This window comes from Nestor notabilis, unplaced genomic scaffold (genome assembly GCF_000696875.1).
Source record: "Nestor notabilis isolate BGI_N333 unplaced genomic scaffold, ASM69687v1 scaffold15737, whole genome shotgun sequence".
NCBI lineage: Eukaryota > Metazoa > Chordata > Aves > Psittaciformes > Psittacidae > Nestor > Nestor notabilis.
In genome coordinates this window covers 2,985-22,515 of record NW_009935265.1, presented here as the reverse complement: position 1 = coordinate 22,515, position 19,531 = coordinate 2,985, and the positions used below count along the sequence as shown (strand labels likewise).

The 19,531-nt window shown below is 36.4% G+C and overlaps 1 protein-coding gene across 1 annotated transcript; it reads left to right on the top strand.

The window, feature by feature from the left end:
* Positions 1-953: 953 nt before the first annotated feature.
* Positions 954-18,636, top strand: PEX7 (peroxisomal biogenesis factor 7; the record flags this gene model as incomplete). Its single annotated transcript, XM_010017766.1, has 7 exons — positions 954-1,011; positions 2,550-2,700; positions 7,097-7,174; positions 7,454-7,562; positions 15,965-16,071; positions 16,472-16,585; positions 18,529-18,636. Coding segments are annotated over 7 exons (725 nt in total), but the record flags the coding sequence as incomplete, so codon positions are not given.
* Between the last annotated feature and the right edge of the window lie 895 nt (positions 18,637-19,531).

Sequence of the window (19,531 nt, the reverse complement as noted above, 5' to 3'; positions counted from 1 at the left end):
AGGCTGAGCGAAGCGCGGACCCGCTGGTTTGATGGTGGTCTCACAAAACCGTCGCAGGGGAGTGCTAATTTAATAGGGTCGAGAATAAATACAGTGGCAGAGACATACACAGCGTGACTGAAATGCCGTGAAAATAGTTTATCCTTAAAATTTTAACTCTTCTATTCTCAGTCACTGGGTGTCCGGACACATCCTGGCGATGCCCGGTTCCTGGCAGTGTTCAGGGCCGGGCTGGACCGAGCTTTGGGCGACATGGCCTAGTGTGAGGCGTCCCTGCCCTTGGCAGGGGGGTTGGAACTAGGTGATCTTGAAGGTTTCTTCCAAACCAAACCGTTCTCTGACTCTGTGGTCCCATTGAAAAGGCAAGCAGAGCTTTTCTCAGCAGTGAATTTTTTTAATTTCCAGTGGGAGTATTGCTGCTGAAAGCATTAATTTTAAATAAGTTTCTAAATGTGGAATGACTTTGACGATATCCCAGTCACATGAGAAAGCAGTACCCATGTGTGTTTTCTCAGAACTGTTTGTTTCAGTTCTGGTGAGACATGTTTGTATTATTAGATTCAGCAGAAAAAAAGAGTTTTAATGTCTGCTCTGTTACCAAAAAAAGATAAAAAGGAACTCCGTGCTGGTATAACTGTAATGTGAGGCTCGTAAGGGAAGTGCACTTGGGTGCTTTGTAAACGAGCTGTTTCTTTTCCAACCTTATCTGCAGGTATACTGGAGTGGACAAAACAAACCAACCAAAACCAAAAGCCAATCTGATGTAAATGAATTACTGTTTAGAGAACATGAGACAGCAGGATGTTTATTTTTATGCAACTAATTGTTTGGCCTCTAAACAAAACTAATTGTTTAAAAGTTCAGATGCTCTCTGGAGCTACCTCAGAAATACAGTAGTTTCCTTTGGCATGAGTGAACTAATTGTGATACTTTGTTTTATTTTGCTGGTTTAGGTTGTGGGACTCTGGCAGTGCTGGAACAAAATGATGCTGGCATTGCTCTGCTTAGAAGGTAACATAAGTTTTATGTTTTTGTTTTTGCAAGAGAAAATCTTATTATGTACCTGTGAGTATAAGATGCAACCCAAATATTTTGGGTTATTGTCAGTGATAAAAAATATTGTATCCATGCTACAGTATCTACTGAATACATGTCTTTGTATTTACATACAGATGGTTGTATTTACATTCAAATGAGAGGTTTACATTTCATAGATCTGTGAAGTAAACATATAGTTATAAATAGTAATAGTTCATAGTTATGGGAAGTAATACGGATTGCACACTTTCCGTACTGTAAAGCATTTTACAGAAAACTGTCAATGTAAATTAAAAAGAGCCTTTCTGCTCTACCTTGAAATGAAAAGTATTAGCCTTTTAGGAACAGCACATTGCCATCTAAATTTGTGCCCTTATGATTGACTAATACTAGAAATACAGCAGGAAGGTCTGTAAAGTCATGGAGGTCCTTCCTAGAAGATCCAATATTTTAAGGGTTTGAGAGGAGTTTGATTTGGATTTTGGATGGGAGGAAGAGAGAGGTTAGGGTTTAACACTTGACTGCCATTGACCTAAAGTTTTTCTAAATAAAGTTTTGAAACAGCAATTGTTTAGATTAAGAGGGCTGAAATAGAAATGCTTAACAAGTAGTTGATCGTATTCTGAGAAGCTGTTTTTAATTCGTAATTATAAAGCAACACTCATTGAAGCTGTTTAACACTGTTAGTTATGCTAAGTGCACTGGTTTAGTACTGTTCATTTCTATATTTCCAGTGACTCCACTTATTTTGTGGTAGAAAGTTCTATAACTTCCTGAGCCATAAGCTGGGTCATTTTCTGTATTGAAACTTTCTGTGTGCATGCCTCATCATTACTGCAGGGTGCCATGAAGTTTAACCTGAGCTTAGCTGAACCTTCAGTGAAAAGGGGGTAAATAAATTCATATTTACCATCAGATAACAGCAGGGTCCGTGATAGTTGTTGCAGGGCAACTAATATGTGGTATCAGATCACATATGATAAGTTGTTGGCATGTTGAAAGCGCTCTTAAGGGAATGTAGAGATCTTTAATATGTTCATGACAGTCTTCCTGTTGGTTTTTAGTTGTGACTCAGCTTCCTAATGGTGTTGTGAATTGGATAGGGCTCTCCCAACACCGTTTTATTTCTTCGTTTACCACAGTTGTTACAGACAAAGGGCTCCTACCTCTGTAGCAACACCCTGGAGAAACCGTAGATCAGACTGAGACATGTGGGACCTCTGTCTTTGCTTGGCAAATTTCAGACTTAAATCAGGTTTAATTTTCTGTGGAAGATTCTTGGCTAATTTATGCTTTAACTTAGTCACCCTATTCTGGGATGCAGTTGTATAAGTTGATGTTACGACAAGTAAGTTACTTGTAAGGAGATTTACTGGAAACTGAAATATATAATAATGCTGTTTTGAATGGTAAAGAGGGTGATTTAAAGAGATACTGTCTTTGCATGTAACTAGTCTAGACTTTAATGTCATGCTTTCTCATGGAAAAATATCTTCATTGTTCCAATTTAGTTTTGACTGGAATGATGGCCTGTTTGATGTGACCTGGAGTGAGAATAATGAACATGTGTTGATCACTTCTAGTGGAGATGGATCTCTGCAAATCTGGGATACAGCTAAAACCAAAGGTCCCCTGCAAGTCTATAAAGAGCACACTCAGGAGGTAAACCAGGCAAACTTGAAAAATTTAATGGACCATCTAATGTTTGAATTATTAAAAGATTTATTTGTGGACTTACAATCAAAAGTGGGTTTTGTTGTCTATTATTTAACTTTGGGTCCATGGTTTGAATTTATAACTTAATATAATCTTGAATATAAATTATCTATTGTACATATTTGTATATACATTCGTACTCTGTAGTAGGTACCACTTAATTACATGAATCTAATATATTCAGAAATAGTGTTTGTGGTTTCTTACAGGCTAACTAATCATTGTGTTGTATGAAAGTACCGCAGTCATTCTGTGATATTTAGAGAGCATTATTGGATAGGTCTAAATCGGACAGCTGATGTATACAGAATTGTAGAATGGTTAGGGTTGGAAAGGACCTTAAAATCATCTAGTTCCAACCCCCCATATAGCAGTATTATCCTTGAGGATATAAAGTGATAGCATTATAGAGATCCTTAAGACTTCTGTTGTATCTGGGAACTAGTTATCCTTTTCCATTCTAGCACCCGTGAGATCCTACTCAAGTAAAAGTAGTCAAATACTGGGACAGCATGAGGTTTTTTTAGCCTTGGTTTGATACAGTTGTATTTGATTTTCTTAAATATCTCAGTTTCTTTATGCAGTGCAATATAGGTAAAGTGTTCATAATTCACTTATGTTCATGTTCATAATTGTATTTGCATATTTTATGCGTTAGTGTATTTATCTAGTCCCAAGTGATTATTCTAATTTTTTTTCTTTTCATGCTTTCCTTCAAACTCTTCTCTTGCTTCTGTCAGGTCTTTGAACTTTAGATGCAATCAGTTTTAGCCTGGATTACTGATGCTCTATCTAAATGGTGTAAATCTGAATAAAATTGTCAAGTGGATGTGTGATCAATAAAAAATGATGGAGGAAATCCAGTTTTGTATTCCCAAAGACAGTCTGTCTTCTGTACCTTCATTCTTTATTATTTTGCTACTTTAGTTTAATGCATATACTGTGTAAATAAAGAATTTTGAGACATGAGTCTGTAACTGTGATCAGGATTTTATGATAGGGTTCAAAAGCTGATGGGAGTAACAGAAAGACGTAGGCAAAGCATAATAACAAATTGGTTTGGGTTTTTTTTTGTCTTTTGAAAGTCTGTCCATAAGTTTATTTTGGTTCTGCTACACCATCTGTTGTTTGTTAAATAAACGTTTCTGTGTCCAAGTCTTAGTTTAGCAGGTAGCATGGGGAGGTGGATGCATTCAACCATGAGTTAGGAAGACAGTATAGGAGCATGGGCTTGAGTGTTTATTGTGAGATACAAAAGGTTTGTATTGACTCTTTATAAACATGCATTAAGAGGATAGATCCCAGAGGGAATATACCTAATAGATTGTGGTAAACACTGGCAGACAGTGCTCTTTAGAATGATTGACTACTTTCCTAATCCTTAATCCCTGTCTGACATTTTTAATGACAATTTTGTCGCTGCGCCTTATAATTTTTCTAATGCAAGATTGACAGGGATCTGTTTCTTGTTTTGTAAATGAGATCATTGTACTGAAAAAGAATATGCATTTTTAATTTAAAAGCACATCTTTATTATCAAAAGACAATGAGTTTTATGCCAGCACTAACCAACTGCTGAATCTCATGAATAAATTAGTCTAATTTACTTTCATTTTGATGAAGTCTCACTGGAATGTGAGACAAAAGAATGCTTGAATTAAATTTGTCTTGTAAAGTAAGCCCAAGCATTTATTTCTGAACTATTATTTTATGATTCTATATTTTTTCATCATCTTTTCATATTGTCTGAAGCATTTCTTGCTTCTTTTTAGGTTATACTAGTATTAATGTATTTTATGATTGAAGATGAAGCACTATGAGATTAACAGGGAGGGTTTATTCTGTCGTACTAGCCTTTTCCAATTGCTCAACACAGCTTCTATTGAAGCATCTGTAAATACTGGATGATAGCATGAAAAGCAAAGAAGTTTAAAAGTCTCACTTGGTTCTCCACACCTTCTCTTTTTCGTTCTCTTCCCATTAGCCAGACCTGTCACATGCCAAATGGAAAACAGCTCTAGCTTTTTCTTAGCCTGTTGTCTGTTCTGTTTGTAACTCTTGCCTGAAGGAAAATCTGCCCAGGTCCCATTGCCTCTGATGCAGCTGCAGAGTGCTGGACGGTCCTAATCATATGCCATATGTATGCAGATCCATGTCACAACACATGTTCAACAGATCTGTGTGCTGATAGCTTGTGAGTGAGCTGTAAGCCATATGTATGCTATGCCTTGTCTGTGCAGTAGGTCTGATACATCCCAAATATGTGAGGCTAGGTAAATTGTCTGGCATGGGTGTATATTTCTTAAACATATTTCTTTCTGGGAAATCCTGGACACGAATAAAAGAGACAAACACTTCAACTGAGCTGACTTCATAGGGCTTTTGAGGCATATGAGAACTAGGTATCACATGAAAGAAGCATTAGGCATTGTGTGTAGCATTAGGCAGCTTCATAGAGGTGAAGACAGATTCAGGGGGAAGGAGAAAGGCTAATGTTCTGAGGAACTTGGGTGCCACTTTGGAGAACCAAAATGATGCCTTCCATTCTTAAAATGTGAACAGGTACTTGTGTGTCTCCTTTGTTACTAATTTAATAGGAGGAGTCGGGTTGAAAGGGAGCGTGTTTTAGTGAGCTTTGGTACTGGTAGTTAGCTAATAAAAGTAGAAAAGCCAAGAGGTAAAGGCATAGTTTGGAAAAACAAATGAAAGAATTACCTCTTAGTTTGTTATTTGGGTTTTGTGAAGGTACTGTCTAAGTGTCTTTGTACATTTGGACTATAAGGTCCCCAAGGAAGGGAGCTAGCACAAATTGGTGCCAGAGCAATATGCCTTTCAATATACGGGAAGTGGGACATCGTAAAATAAAAAATTTGTAGATAATCCAATTTGTGGTTGTCTTCCACTTGTGGGAAATAAGCAAATAGATGAAAAACAGTTAGATTAAGCTGGATCTAACATGGATTGAAATATTTCTTAGGAAGGAAAATGCTCAGAAGTAGCTAAATGATTCCTCGATTTCCTTTCTCATACAGGACACTTCCCATAGAAGACTTTGTCTCTTGCTGGATTTTTTTCCAGTACAGCTTCTCTGCTTTTTTTCTTGTGTGGTGATACAGTTCCAAACATTTTCACATTCAAAACAGGGTTGTCATTTAATGCACAATTCCGTTTATCCAAGACAAACACAGCATCTAGTATGTTGACTTGCAAGTTACTTCTAATGCTGTGTTAGAACTAGATTGTCCCAGCTGGAGTACAAGCCCACAGTGGTTACTGGCCTGACTGTTGAGAGCAGTGCCACTTACTACTAGTAGACAGTGGCTGCATTCTGATAAGTGTCGTGGAGGGTCTGTTTGGGTGAGGAGGTGAAGCAAATAAACTATTTCAAATGATATTTATCCACCTTAGCACTGAAATGCTTCATGTCCCACTGCAGCTTATTGAGATTATTTTGGTGTGGAGTGAAAATAAGCAGAATAGAATGCACCTTCCATTATGTAGATATGGTGCATTTGATGGTGGAAGTTGTACATGTTCTTGAGACTTTCACATTTGAAGTAATTTTAAGAACTACCTTAGAGCATTTGTTTTTGTTGAGGCAGCAGAGCTGAAAAATCAGCAGTGAAGGGTGGAGTTAAGGAGAGATCCTTTGTCAAGGTGGGGACCAGCATTAGAATAAACTGTCAGAGAAGAGGGAGCTTATTTCAACTACACAGTGAAAAGCAGTTTTTAAATACCTGAAATGGTTAGTCATGAGGGAAGTTAAATTTTTTAATTTTATTTGTTTGAAGAGATGAATGGTAGAACCTGGAGAAGATGAAACTCAGGAGTATTTTATGACATGTACATCTTAGGAGAATTAGCTATCGTAAACCATTTCTTGTTAGCTAAAACCTCAAAGTCAACTCCATAGTCTGCTCTGAAGAGAGATAGGTTTTCACTGCTAGCAATTAAAAACTCCAGATATTTGAATAAATTGGATCATATATAAGAAATCAGTCTGAATTACGGCTTTCTAGAGTGATAGAAACTTCTAGTGGTGGTGGTTCTGTGGATTTTATTACATTTCTCTCCCCCCTCTCCATTTTGGCCCATCTTTACCTTCTTGGGTACTTTTCTGAGCCTATATGAATCTTAATGCCAGACTGTGATGTTAAATTAAAATTTTTTTTCAAGTAAATGGCATTGTCGGAAGCTTTGTGGTACTTATCTGGTGTGGTTTCCTTAGCTGGTTATGATACAATCTGCAAATCCAAGTCTGTTTTGTGAAATTTTGGCTGACTAGGGTCTCAAACTTGTATTCTAATGCTCTTTCTAAACTAGACTGTTGTATCATTTGTAGGCATATAGTGTTGACTGGAGCCAAACTAGAGGAGAACAGCTAGTGGTGTCTGGTTCATGGGATCAAACAGCAAAGCTGGTATGTTGAGGTGAAAAATGTGATTTTGTATTGTTTGGAGAGTTCTTTCTGTTAAGAAACAGCATTGATTCACTTTATTTTTATGCTGTGGCTGAAATTCTGGTTTAACTGAGATGTTGCTTTATCCCTCAGTTGATACCAGTTTAAATATATGAATGCTTTTGATGATACATAGTAAAAAGTTCATTTAGTCTGTTCTGTATAAAGTTTTTATATATGAAACCTTTTCCTTTCTTTGTTGAATGTGTACCTCAACAGTTTTCCTTTTACTTTATTCAGTGGGATCCAGCTGTGGGGAAGTCATTACGCACTTTTAAAGGCCACGAAGGTGTCATTTACAGCACTATATGGTCTCCACACATCCCAGGTTGTTTTGCATCTGCCTCAGGTAAACATGATGGTAAAGGGGTTCTCATGACAAAAAATCCCTTGTATGTTATTGGATTAGTTTGGCTTTTTGTCCAGCAGATGGTAGTGTGTGTCATACATAAAAATGGAAAAAGGCAAGATAAATGCATCGCTGCAGCTGGATTTGTAGGTTCTGTTATGCTCTATAAATCATCCTCTTGGCCATTTAAACAGGGATCAGCAGTTTTCCAGCAGTTACTTCAGTGACCTTGTGACAATTTTTTTCTGTTATTTTATGTAGCTCTCTTCCATCTACCTTACTGTTGTTATTGACCACTAAATCATGTTACATACATTTTCCAGTTTACATTTTTGTTCAAATTATCTCATGTGTCCACACACTGTTCCTGCTCCAGAGAGACAAGGACAACTCTGGAGGGAGACCTGGAGCCTAACTGCTGGCTATCTGGGTGACAGGTGCTGTGAGCCATGGAGCTTGCTTGGGAAATAGAGGGATAATAAGGCACTGCCTTAATACAAATACTGGTAGATTAGCTCCAATGGCTTAAATTTCTCTGATTTCAAGCCTTTGTCTTGAAAATTAGTAACTGAAAATGTGTCTGAAGGGAGACTTTTTGTGCTTCCTTTCACCTCCCTTGGTTGTTTTAACCCTTTTAAAAAAAAATCTTTTTGAAGGGTATTGTTGAAGGATGTTGAAACATTCCCTTTTTTAAGGAGGCTGTGCTGCTTTAGGATTATAGTGTGTGTGTGTGTGTGTGTTTATTCTCTCTCTTGCCCTTTCTGTCCCCTTTCTTTCATCCTACATCACACATACCTACTCACAACCGTGTACTTACTCATATCTTAGTAGTATAAAGTCTTAGCACTTTAGACCAGAAATGAACTCTTTCATGTTGCAGCATTTTCAGTTTTGCATGTGTTAGTAAAATAAGTTAGGTATGTTGTTAACCATAGATTGGAAAAAATGTTGGTCTTGAAATGCTTGTGATTTAACTGAAAGTAAGTAAAGCAGGCACCTTTTTTTTTACTTTTTATTTTAATAAAATAAGCAAGAGGGAAGGAGGTTTAGGAACTATTCGCATGCCTCACCCCTGCCCTTTTTCTCCCTTCATTTGAATCCACATAGATGCCAGCAGAAGTTTAATTTCCTCTTAAATAATTAGTTTGTGAACACTGAAAACAGAAAACCAGGCACAACTGCAAGCCACAGTAAAATAGCTGCTCAGAAGGACCATTGTATGCGCAGACAACTTTTGCCTGAAGCTAATAAGGTTAAATATTTGCTTTTGGGATATGGCTTTTTCTCAAACTATTATGAGACTGGAAACAGAATATGAGTGAAGAAAATGAGAAACATAAGACTGCAAAATAAAGCAGTAGAAAAATAATTTGCCACTAAGTGTAGTTATTTTGTATCATTATGTCTCTGATCTGAATACATACAGGAAAACTTAGTTTGTCTGCAGTGGGCAGTAAAATAGTGTTGAATTACAGAAGATAAGTATGGCTGATGCTTGAGTTAAATTAGCTTTTATTCAGTATCTAATGCAGTTCCATTAGCAGTTACAGGGATGCGTGAGGTATTTTAAAATACTGTTGTCTTCACGTACTATCATTTGTACTTTCAGAAAGCAAGTAAATAGCTTACCATTTTGTTTTGTTTGAAATTGGGATTTAATAGTAACAGAACAAACTGTTAATTCTGTGTATGTAAATAACTGCTGTTGTGATATCAGCAACAATTTCTGAGCTGATAAGCAAGATATTCAGGTGTACATGCAGCACTGAGCCAGATCCCTGGTAAATGTCTGCCTTACACTGAAAAAACAGTGATGTAGAAAATGTCATTAAAGAAGTGACATAAACGTTTAACAGCATCTTCGTGGCTAAAAGGGTTTAATGAGTCATTGTGTCATTTGCCCAGGAGGTCTCCCTCTCTCTCTGTATTTTTTTTTTTTTTTAAACCCAAGAGAACAATTTGGTGAGAAGCACATAAAGAAAGCACCAAATGCAGACAAAGTTACTATATAGTCAACCGTAAGTCAGTTCTGCTTAATGGTTCTCCATAGCTGCAGAGGCCTTGCTTGGTCCTGTGGTTTATAAAGAAAGTGTCCTTTATAGTAGCAACTGTTTTTATTGCCCTTCAAATTTAACAGTGGGAAGTAATTAATGAATACCATTTTACCCTTATCAGCATAACTGTAGTATGCTTTGATACAGATATGACACTAGCAAATGAAAATATAAATGGTTTGGGTTTAGCAAAGCCCAGATTTAGACCGAGTGCTAGCTTTTATCTTAGCTACTGGGACCTCAGTTTTAATGCTGCATTCACTTTAAAAACATTACTGCACTCTTTAAGTTTACTGATCAGGGTAGATATGTAGTTTTTATAACATCTTAAATCATGAATAAGGGAAAAAAGCATTTCTTAAATCTGTAAGATAATGTCTATATTCAACAGTATTTAGATGAATTAATTGTATTCTCTGCTCAAAGACTACTTTTCTTCAGATTGAAAGCCCAGGGGGAAAAAAAAAACAAACACAAGAATTCGTACTACAACAAGGTGTGAAAATTTCTGAGAAATTTTTATTATGTTAATGAAAGTGTTGGGGAACTACAGGTGTGCTGGTTTACAAATGAACTTGTAACACTAATCTCCGCTCTTTGTAAGCCCTTGCATCCTGTGCTAGGCTTTAGGGTTAAAATTTTAAAATACTGTTTTTCTCATGTTCTGTTTTATTGCCAACCCTGGCATAGTGAGTTGCCTTTTAAGAGTTTGTCTTCTTCCCTACTGGTCTCTCAGTGACAAATGTGTGTAGTTACAGGATTGTCAAGCTGTAGTTTCATAAGGCAGGCTGGCATGTAGTCTTGGCATGCCTTTTTGTGTTTGGAATCCAAACTATAAAAGAAAACTAAAAATGAACAAATTAGTTTGCATGAAGTAATGATCTGGGGAGGGTGTACATCTACTAAGAGGATGGTTACTGAATTAGTTGGAAAGGAATAGTCTTCAGTTCAGCTCCTCAGTAAAGAATTATTTTCCATGTGCGCATTCCTGGAGCATGTGGGCATTCCGGGAGCAAATTTGGGGTTGTCATGTCTTTGACTTCAGCTTTCTCAAGCTTCAGCTTATGTTCGTGCTTCAGAAGTCGCATAGGGCAAAACAAGAAGCTGTTGAGGAGTGGGGCTTGCAGACAAGTAATTCCAAAGACGTTTGTGTTCAGGTTCCTAAAAAACTGAAGGAAATAATTTTCTGTTCTGCCATGGTTTGTCATGAGTTCTAAAACACTACTAGAGGCTTATATTCCATTAGTTTGTATGTGGTGTGGGTCCACTCTTTGCTTCTTGGAAGTTCTGTCCTGGCTGTTTACTTGTTGAATTGCCATCAAGGCTTTGCAAAAGTTAGACATTTTTTGAATCCAGTTGCTTGAGGGATAAAAGAATAAGAGGCTTCAATTTACTGCATGGTACCTTGTGCAAATCAAACATCTAGGTAGCAGACTGACTACAGAGTTACTGTGTTGCAGTTTAGCTAAACTACTGTTCATACTGGCAGCTGTGAAAACATAATTTACTTGCTTATTTTTTGTGTCGAATCTACGTATTAAAGTGGGTGTATTGCTTCAAGACATACCAACACAGAATTGAATTCATCTGAGTCTTGTGCTCAGTAAGCTTTACTAAATCAGCTTCTAAAGTGCAAGCTGAAATATTTCTCAGGAAATAAGTTTGGCCCTGAATTTATAATACTTGCTAACCATAGCAAAGTATTGTATGCAGCACATGCTAGAATATAAAACACTTTCAGGTTATAATATTTTATATTGGAATGTCATATTGTAAAATAATGGTTTAGTGTTGAGAAGAAAAATGGAGTAAGAGTTTTTTACAATGAATATGTTTTGGGTCATTTGGGTTAGAGTTAGGTATCTAGCCAATATTGCCATTTGCTGAAGAATGGATTAATAATAAGTCATTAGTTAGGTCAATTTTGAAATAAAAACTTTGTTCCAAGATTTGTGGTTAATCAGCTTGGAAAACACCAAAATAAAAGATTTCACAACTTTTTTTTTTTGTTTTTTGAACAATTTACTTTCTCCAGAAAAAGGTTCAGTAGAGCCCTTCTGTGAAATAACTTAAAGCTCTTTTGATTTTTATCTCTACAGCATTTTGTATGAGACTGAAAAAATACCAGTTGGAAACTATGTTTGGAAACTAGGTTGTGCTACATGGAAATAGATTTTTTGCATTCAGTAGAGTCCTGTTGGATGCTTTCAGTAATCTATTGTGTCACTCTATTTGTATCACTCTGTATCTGTTTCTTTGTGTGAAATCTCATGGGCTTTGTTAATCCTGTTCTAGGTTTGCTTATACTATTGTTGTGGTTAAACCCCAGCTGGCAACTGAGCCTCACACAGCTGCTTGCTCACTCCCCCCACATTGGCATGGGGAAAAGGTTTAGAAGAGTAAAAGTGAGAAAACTTGTGGATTTTTATCATGAGATAAAGTCAGTTTCATAATAAAGTAAAAGCGCGTAAGCAAAGCAAAACAAGGAATTCATTCACCGCTTCCCATGGGCAGGCACATGTTCAGCCATCTCCAGGACAGCAATAACAGTTACTTGGTTTTGAGAGTTGTAGATTTGGCTTCTGCTTTTTGTTCTTCCACAGATCTTCTATTTGAATTTGTCTGAATCATTTAATCTGGTTTAGTATTTAAAAAATACACACAAGTAAGCAAGTAATGTTAACTTGTAATCATTCAGTGGTACTGCAGAAGTAATTAAATCAAGATTTCTTTGACTTTCTAAAGGACCATGTAGTGATCAGACAAGGGGTAATGGCTTAAAACTGAAAGAGGGAATATTTAGATTAGACATTAGGAAGAAGTTCTTCACTATGAGGGTCCTGAGGCACTGGAACAAGTTGCCCAGAGAAGATGTGCATTCAAGGCCAGGTTGGATGGGTCTTCGAGCAACCTGGCCTAGTGGAAGGTGTCCCTGCCCATGGCAGAGGGGTTGGAACTAGATGATCTTTAAGGTCCCTTCCAACCCAAACCATTCTGTGATTCTGTGATGTAACAGCATATATGCCATACTTGTCTTTTATGCTGAATTCTTTTCCTACAGTAAATTGAAGATACATCCCAAAATAAGATTGATTTTTTATATTTTGTTGTTCTTTTTTTTTTTTTTTTAATAAAACGTTAAACTACCATTACTTTGTTTCTTGAAAAACATTTTATCTGTCCTGGTTAGAATCCTCTTTGCCTTCAGATGGTCTCTTAAGATTTCTTGGACTTTTATTAAAATCTTCCAGATATCTAGCTATTTTTTATAGTTAATGTTGTACCTCTGCACTGTCTGGCAATGATGATTTAGGTGGTTGTTGTTATAGAATTTAGGAGATTATGATTTATGGATTTGGGTAAAATACATCTGTGTGTAAAAAGCCAGTATAAAACCTACATGAAATTTAAATCCTAAATAAACTATATCTTTTCACTATCATACATTGTCATTCACATTAGCAGTCTTTATCCTATGTACGGGGGTGATGTACTTGTAGATTAGCATCTCTTTCAAAATTTTGAATAGATGAGTATATATTGTGTAGTTCTATTGGTTCGTCCAAGATTTCACAAATATTCATTAAAATGAAAGAAAGCAAGTACAATATACAAACAAATCTGGAATCATAATTATCTAACAGACCAGCAAAAATCTGTTGCCATAGAGAAATTGCTTCCTACAAAAATAGAAATATTTTGTGGAGGAAATGTTGGCCACTTTTGTGGATGCTTACTTTGGGATGCCAACAAGAAATGGCTGTTAGTGAATATGATTGTACTAGGTGTGCTTTACTTGTACTTTCTATTGTTGTCTTACTTTTGCTTTACCATATGGAAGAAATGCATCCTTTGTAACAGAGATTTGAAGGAATCATGGAAATGTGGAAATTCCACAGCATTTTTCATTGAAGTGAAATGTGAAAAAATGGATATATTATGAGGTCATGGGAAGATGTTTGAGGTAAAAAAAAGAAAGGTTGTCAAAATATGTAATATGTCCAGATTACACTGTTTATCAATTTTATTTTTTTTTTTTTTTTTGCTATTAATGTGGTTTTTCCACTGGAGTAGAAAAATTGGATTTGCCTGTGGCTTTAATTTAGTCTGTTCTATTCACAGAAAGGTTTGCTTTCATGTTATGTTACTCCATTAAAAACATTTCACAAATAGTGCCAGTCAGAATTAATAACAGCTAAGTCTAGTGTTTTCAAAGAAAAAAAGAAAGGGAAAATAACTCTTTTTCTTGTGCATCAGCATTTTCTATTAGAAAAGAAATAATGGGGGCAATTGTATATTTAGTGTCAAAATTGTTACTGGCAGAGTAACTTACTTTTCCAAATGTTTTTGGCTCTCAAAATGCTAATGTGGTCCATCTCTGTAGCAGTTAATTCCAGTTCACCTGGATTTGTACATTCATTGCTTGGGAAAAAATTATCTTGTCTGTAGTGAAATACGCGTTTCCCCTTCAAATCTATGTTATCTGATGAAATTAAAATAAAAGCTTTTTAAGAAGTCCATTATAATATTTCAGATAGATTTAAGGCTCAAACCGAAATCTGTCCTTGGCAGGCAAGCAGATTAGCTGCGCTAATGGTGGGTGGATGGGTGTGCTAGCTTTTCTTTTCTTTTGCCAAGACCCTGCTGGTCATGTTTCTTCCTCTCCATATGTCTCCCTGTTTTTATAAGCACCGTAGTGATGTATGGGGCTTCAGCTGACTGCAGGGTGTTATTGTCAGGAGTGCTGTACATACTATTCTGAGCAGCAGTCTTGCTGTTTACAGTATTAAAATAGGGGAGGGGAGTAAAAACCATAAGAAATCATCTGGTGTTCCCACCTCACAGATAGGGAATTTACCCACCAAGTATACAGTTTCTCTTGCATTGTGGAGTCTGAGGAAAAGCCAACTAACCATCAGAGCAGTTTCCTGTGATCTGTGTAGTACCACAGTCATAAGGCCAGTTTTGTGTCATATAGTGGAACCAAATGCTCTCTAGCTTAATTTTTGTATTCAAACTTGCAAAACATTTTAGGTCTTTCTGCAAAGTCTACAGGGTCTGTAGGAATAAGAATATTGTTGTTGTGATTCTGGGGATGGTTGTGTTTGAACTGTAGCCAGTTTCTTGAAAAGAGGTATGATTTTGAGTGCCCAGTTGTATATTTTAAGATCAATGACCAACTGGGCACTAAAACCATCAAAATGCTTGCATCTAAACAGCATAAAATTTCTAATTATTGATGATAACCAATTTGGGGATTTCCAGAAGTGTTTCTGGTAAAGAAATATTAGTAATTTCATGCATGTTTGGATATAGTTTCTAGTGATCTTTTTTTTGTCTCTTGACTGAACACAGGCATAATCATGAACTTAATTAATTTTATCTCTCTGTAAACAAATGAGCTGCAGAATCAGTTTTTGCTGACACAGAGCTAAATATTCAGGGTTAATGAGAGAACCCCTATTAAAAAAAGTGAAAAGCATAGTTGTCTTGTCAGCTGATGCAGTTTTCCAGGTCTTTGTAGGCCATTGTGAACTGTATTTGTAAGAAGAGCATACACAAATGCTAGAGATCTTTAGGAGTGGAAGACAATTTCTGGCTGGAGGTAAACAGAGGCTCAGGTGACTTGCAGCTCTTAAGCTGGACACCCTTCATAGCTATCTGAAAAGCTTTGTGTGTTTGCGTGCACATGTGCAGGTGTGTGTATGTGATCTAAGGTTAAAGCAGACATTGCCTTTAATATGTGTAACAGGTACAGCAAGAATTACTTTATCTTCCAGTATTTCAAAAAATGAGAGTAACTGTGCAGGTTTTGCACATGAGGAGTACAGGTAATGTGTCTTAAATTTTCCTTTCATTGAAAGAATCTGCAGCTAAGTTGCATTTTAGATACTACTCACTTTTCTGTGTGCCAAAAACATGTGACTAGGTACTTTTTCTCAGCTGGCTTGCAGAGAAAATTTTTTCATGATTCTGGTTTTGCAAGTCATTTTTTAAATGGATCTTAAGCTCCTACTTTAATTAAAAGTCATTTAAGTGTTTTACCTCATATCCTTTTAATCAAATCAGACTTTAAAAAATAATGAAAGCGTTAATAACAAAATGAAGTGTTTGGTTTTGTTTTGTTTGTTTGGGTTTTTTCCTAATGAAAGAGCAATAGCAAGTTCTGATTCCTTTTGTGCATCAATCTGACCTCTGTGGCTATAATGCACTTGCTTTATTTGGCGTGTCTTCATATAATAGTTTGTATTTCATACAGCCAAGAAGCAGTTGTCTACTAAGTACTAGTGAATTAACTGTATCCTGTTACTGATTCAACAGTGTTGAATTAATTTCTTTTTGTTTCAGGTGACCAGACTGTAAGAGTTTGGGATGTGAAAGCCCCACGAGTCAAACTTGTGATACCAGCCCACCAGGCTGAGATTTTGAGCTGTGACTGGTGCAAATATGATGAGGTATAAACCTGTTCATCCAATTGTTTTCCTAATCGAACCACTCTCATTAAATAGCAGGGTTTTTTACTGCAACATTAATGCATCTTCTCTTTATAAAAATGTCTACTTGCTTTATTGCTCTCATTCACCACCACATCTTCAGAAGAGCATTGTTCCAACAGACAGATGACCCAAGTGGATCAAAGGTTTTGCTTATTATTTTGTACAGTGGACAGAATAGTCTGTAGTGGAGAAACAGTTTGTATTTCTCTGTTCCCTTTTAGTTTACATGCTGGAGACTTCATTTGTGGGTTATTCATCTCTATTGTTTGATTTATCTAACTTTTATAGCCAACATATGCATCACTGCAATTTAATAATTAAAATTTCCTGATATATCTATGTTTTATCAACTCATTAGAACCTGCTGGTAACTGGTGCAGTTGACTGTAGCTTGAAAGGCTGGGATCTGCGGAACATCCGGCAACCACTGTTCATCCTGCTTGGTCATACCTATGCTATCAGAAGAGTAAAAGTAAGCTGAACTGTTACACATCTTTTTCTGGAAAGCAGTAATAGTTTATATTATCTAATAACTAGGGAAAAAACCCAACAGGTCTTGAAGATTTTAGATGCTATGGTGACCGTTCTTGGAAACCTTCAGTTTAGCACTGTAAAACATTTTGATGTTTAGCAGATTGCTAGGATTTTGAAGTAAATAACATCTTCAAAGTCAATATATTATCCATGAGGAGTGTTCAAGAGCTTGAGAGCTAAGTTATAAGGGAATTTGGGAGAGGGAAAATAACTTTCCTTATTTGTTTTTTCAGTGATGCAGTACCTTTTTCTCTCCATAAAATATTCACATAAGGAAAGGTATAGGACTCATGAATATGTATTTTTGTGAGCACAAGTGAAATGTTAAGATGCTCAAAGAGTTTTTGAAACTTTGTGCATGAAAGGCTACAGATGGCTGTTCTGGGTCTGACTATTACTAGATCAAGCACCGATAGGGATTTGTTCTAGCTGCATGATTACTTTTTTTTTTTCATATTAATCAGTGCTTATTATTTTTTTATAGTAGTCAGTTAATATGTAATCCTTTTAAAGGCTTTCAGGAACAGGTATGTTTAATAATATTTTCTAGGAAGACTGAACTGGCAGAAAAGAATTATCCTGGGTTGGTATTTTGCTTCACATGCCCTTGGAATTTTTTTATGTTTTTCTAACAACTGTAAAAGTTACAGTGCTTAGGTTGTAATTTGTCAGAAAAAGGTGTGACTCTAGGGTGTGTTTGCATATCACAAATTCTGTTTGTGGCCAGACAGCCTGAGAAGCTCCTGCTTCTCTTTATCCTGGCTACCCTTGCCTGCTATCCGCACTGGTAGTAGCTGTCCAGTCTTTTTCTGTACTTTAATTCCTGCATGACCATTCTGAGCAGAAGAACATTTAGCAGTGGTGTTTGAGTTTGAGTGTTTTGGTGTGTTTGGTTTTTTTCCTCCTGATTTGGTGTGTTTGGTTTTTTTCCTCCTGAAATTTTTTAGGAAATCTGGGGAGGTTAAAGTTCAAGCATACATATCCCTCAGTTCTGCTACAGTAAAGAGGACATCAGCAGGCAGCAACAGACGCAGCTCTCTTGGCAATTTTGACAGTTGTGGCAGTAAGCCCAGGCTTAACTTTTGACTTTATGGTAGCTTTGAGTAATAGAGAAAGTCTTGCAGGAAAAATCTTAAATGTGAACCATAATGTGGGGGTCGTACATGTCAAACTAAAGTTATGTTATTATTTCCTGTTGAGAAATACAGACCTTAAAATAGGTGGAAACTGAAGGTTGCCAAAAAGCTGGATCCAAGGTGAACAATTTTTGCCTAACTGCATCCTTATTGCTGCAGTTCTTAGACCTGTCCACAAGGCTCCATAGAAGAGTATGTCCTATAAAATGCCCTGCAGGAGAGGAGGAAATGGTGAAGCGATGTTATATTGCCTTCAGTTTTTCAACATTTCTCAAATTTTCTCGTTTCTGTAAATAATTTCAAAATTTTAGGACATGGAATTGATGACAGTAACACAACTTATATTTTCTGTACTATAGCACAGATTTTCTCTCTCTGAAAATAATCAACTGCTCACATAGCTTTTCTGAAACACACTTTATATAATGAGGTGATACTCGGCTTGTCAGCCAAAAGCAGAATTTAACAACAGGTTATATGACTGTCCTAAAACTTCCCAACTTTACAGAAGGGTTGTTTAGCACTGCTGTAATGAAATCAGACCAAACCAGGATCCCGTAGAGCATTCCTTGTCATTAGAAGCATGACAGGGAAATTTATTGATGTAGTCTTTTTGTTGCAGCATGATGTGATACATACCAAGGCAGTTTAAATAGTTAAACTTTTGTAACTTTCTACTTACATTGAGACTGTATAGGTTCACAGTGTTTTACTTTAAAAGTTGTTCTGTTTTGTTTTCTTGCAGTTTTCACCATTCCATGCAACCTTATTGGCCTCTTGCTCCTATGATTTTACTGTGAGGTACAGTACCTTTTTACTGGATAAAAATGGAAAGATAATCTATTTTGATGTGGTTTGCAATAGAAAACACTTTTAGAGTGGATATACTGAATTACTGTTAATGTTGCTATTGGGTGTTTTCTTTCTTTATAAGCTGTGTTGAACATGCATTGGTTCTTCACTTGAAGGCTAGCTCAGTGACTCTTCTGAATGATATCTACTGTGACAGGTGCTTTCTGTAATCCTTTTCACATCATTGTGCTGAATGTGGTTGTGTCCAGCTGTGATAGTGTCTGTAAGAAGGCAGTAACCTCTTTAATGAATGTAGGTGGGTGACTTCTTATATTTCTGTGACATTTTTATTTAAGCTTTTTATGAACAAAGTTTTTGTCATACCAGTATCTTAGGAAGCTTTAGTGTTGTTCACAGCATGTATGTTGAAGTTCTTGCAGTACTTCTGCAAGTTCCCCTAGCTGCCCAGTATATCTGATACTGCTGAGGAAGTTATAATACAGCTGATTTAAAGCTGATTAAAAGTCTAAAGAAATTTGATTTCATACTAGGACTTTGCTAAGATGTATAGTGTCATAAGTCCATCCACTATGTAGTACATTTCTGACTATTTTGATCACATTCTTTAATCTGCATTTTAATTCTATAACATGGGCTGAATATAGTAGGCAGCACATTTACAAATGGGAGAAGCCCTCTTGCCTCTACAAGTGACTACAGTTATCCCACTTGCCCAAATCATCCCAATTAATGTCACTTCTTATTGTGTCCTAAGTGGTCTGACACCAGGCATGGAAAGGCTCAGTTTTATAAGGGAAATGTTGCTAACTTTCATTGTCTGTAAATGTTTCTAAATCATAAATCTATATAGTCTTGTGCCATAACATCATATAAAGTTACATCATGAATTTAATGTGTTAAGCACTGTAGGAATTCCGTATACTTTCAAGTGCCTT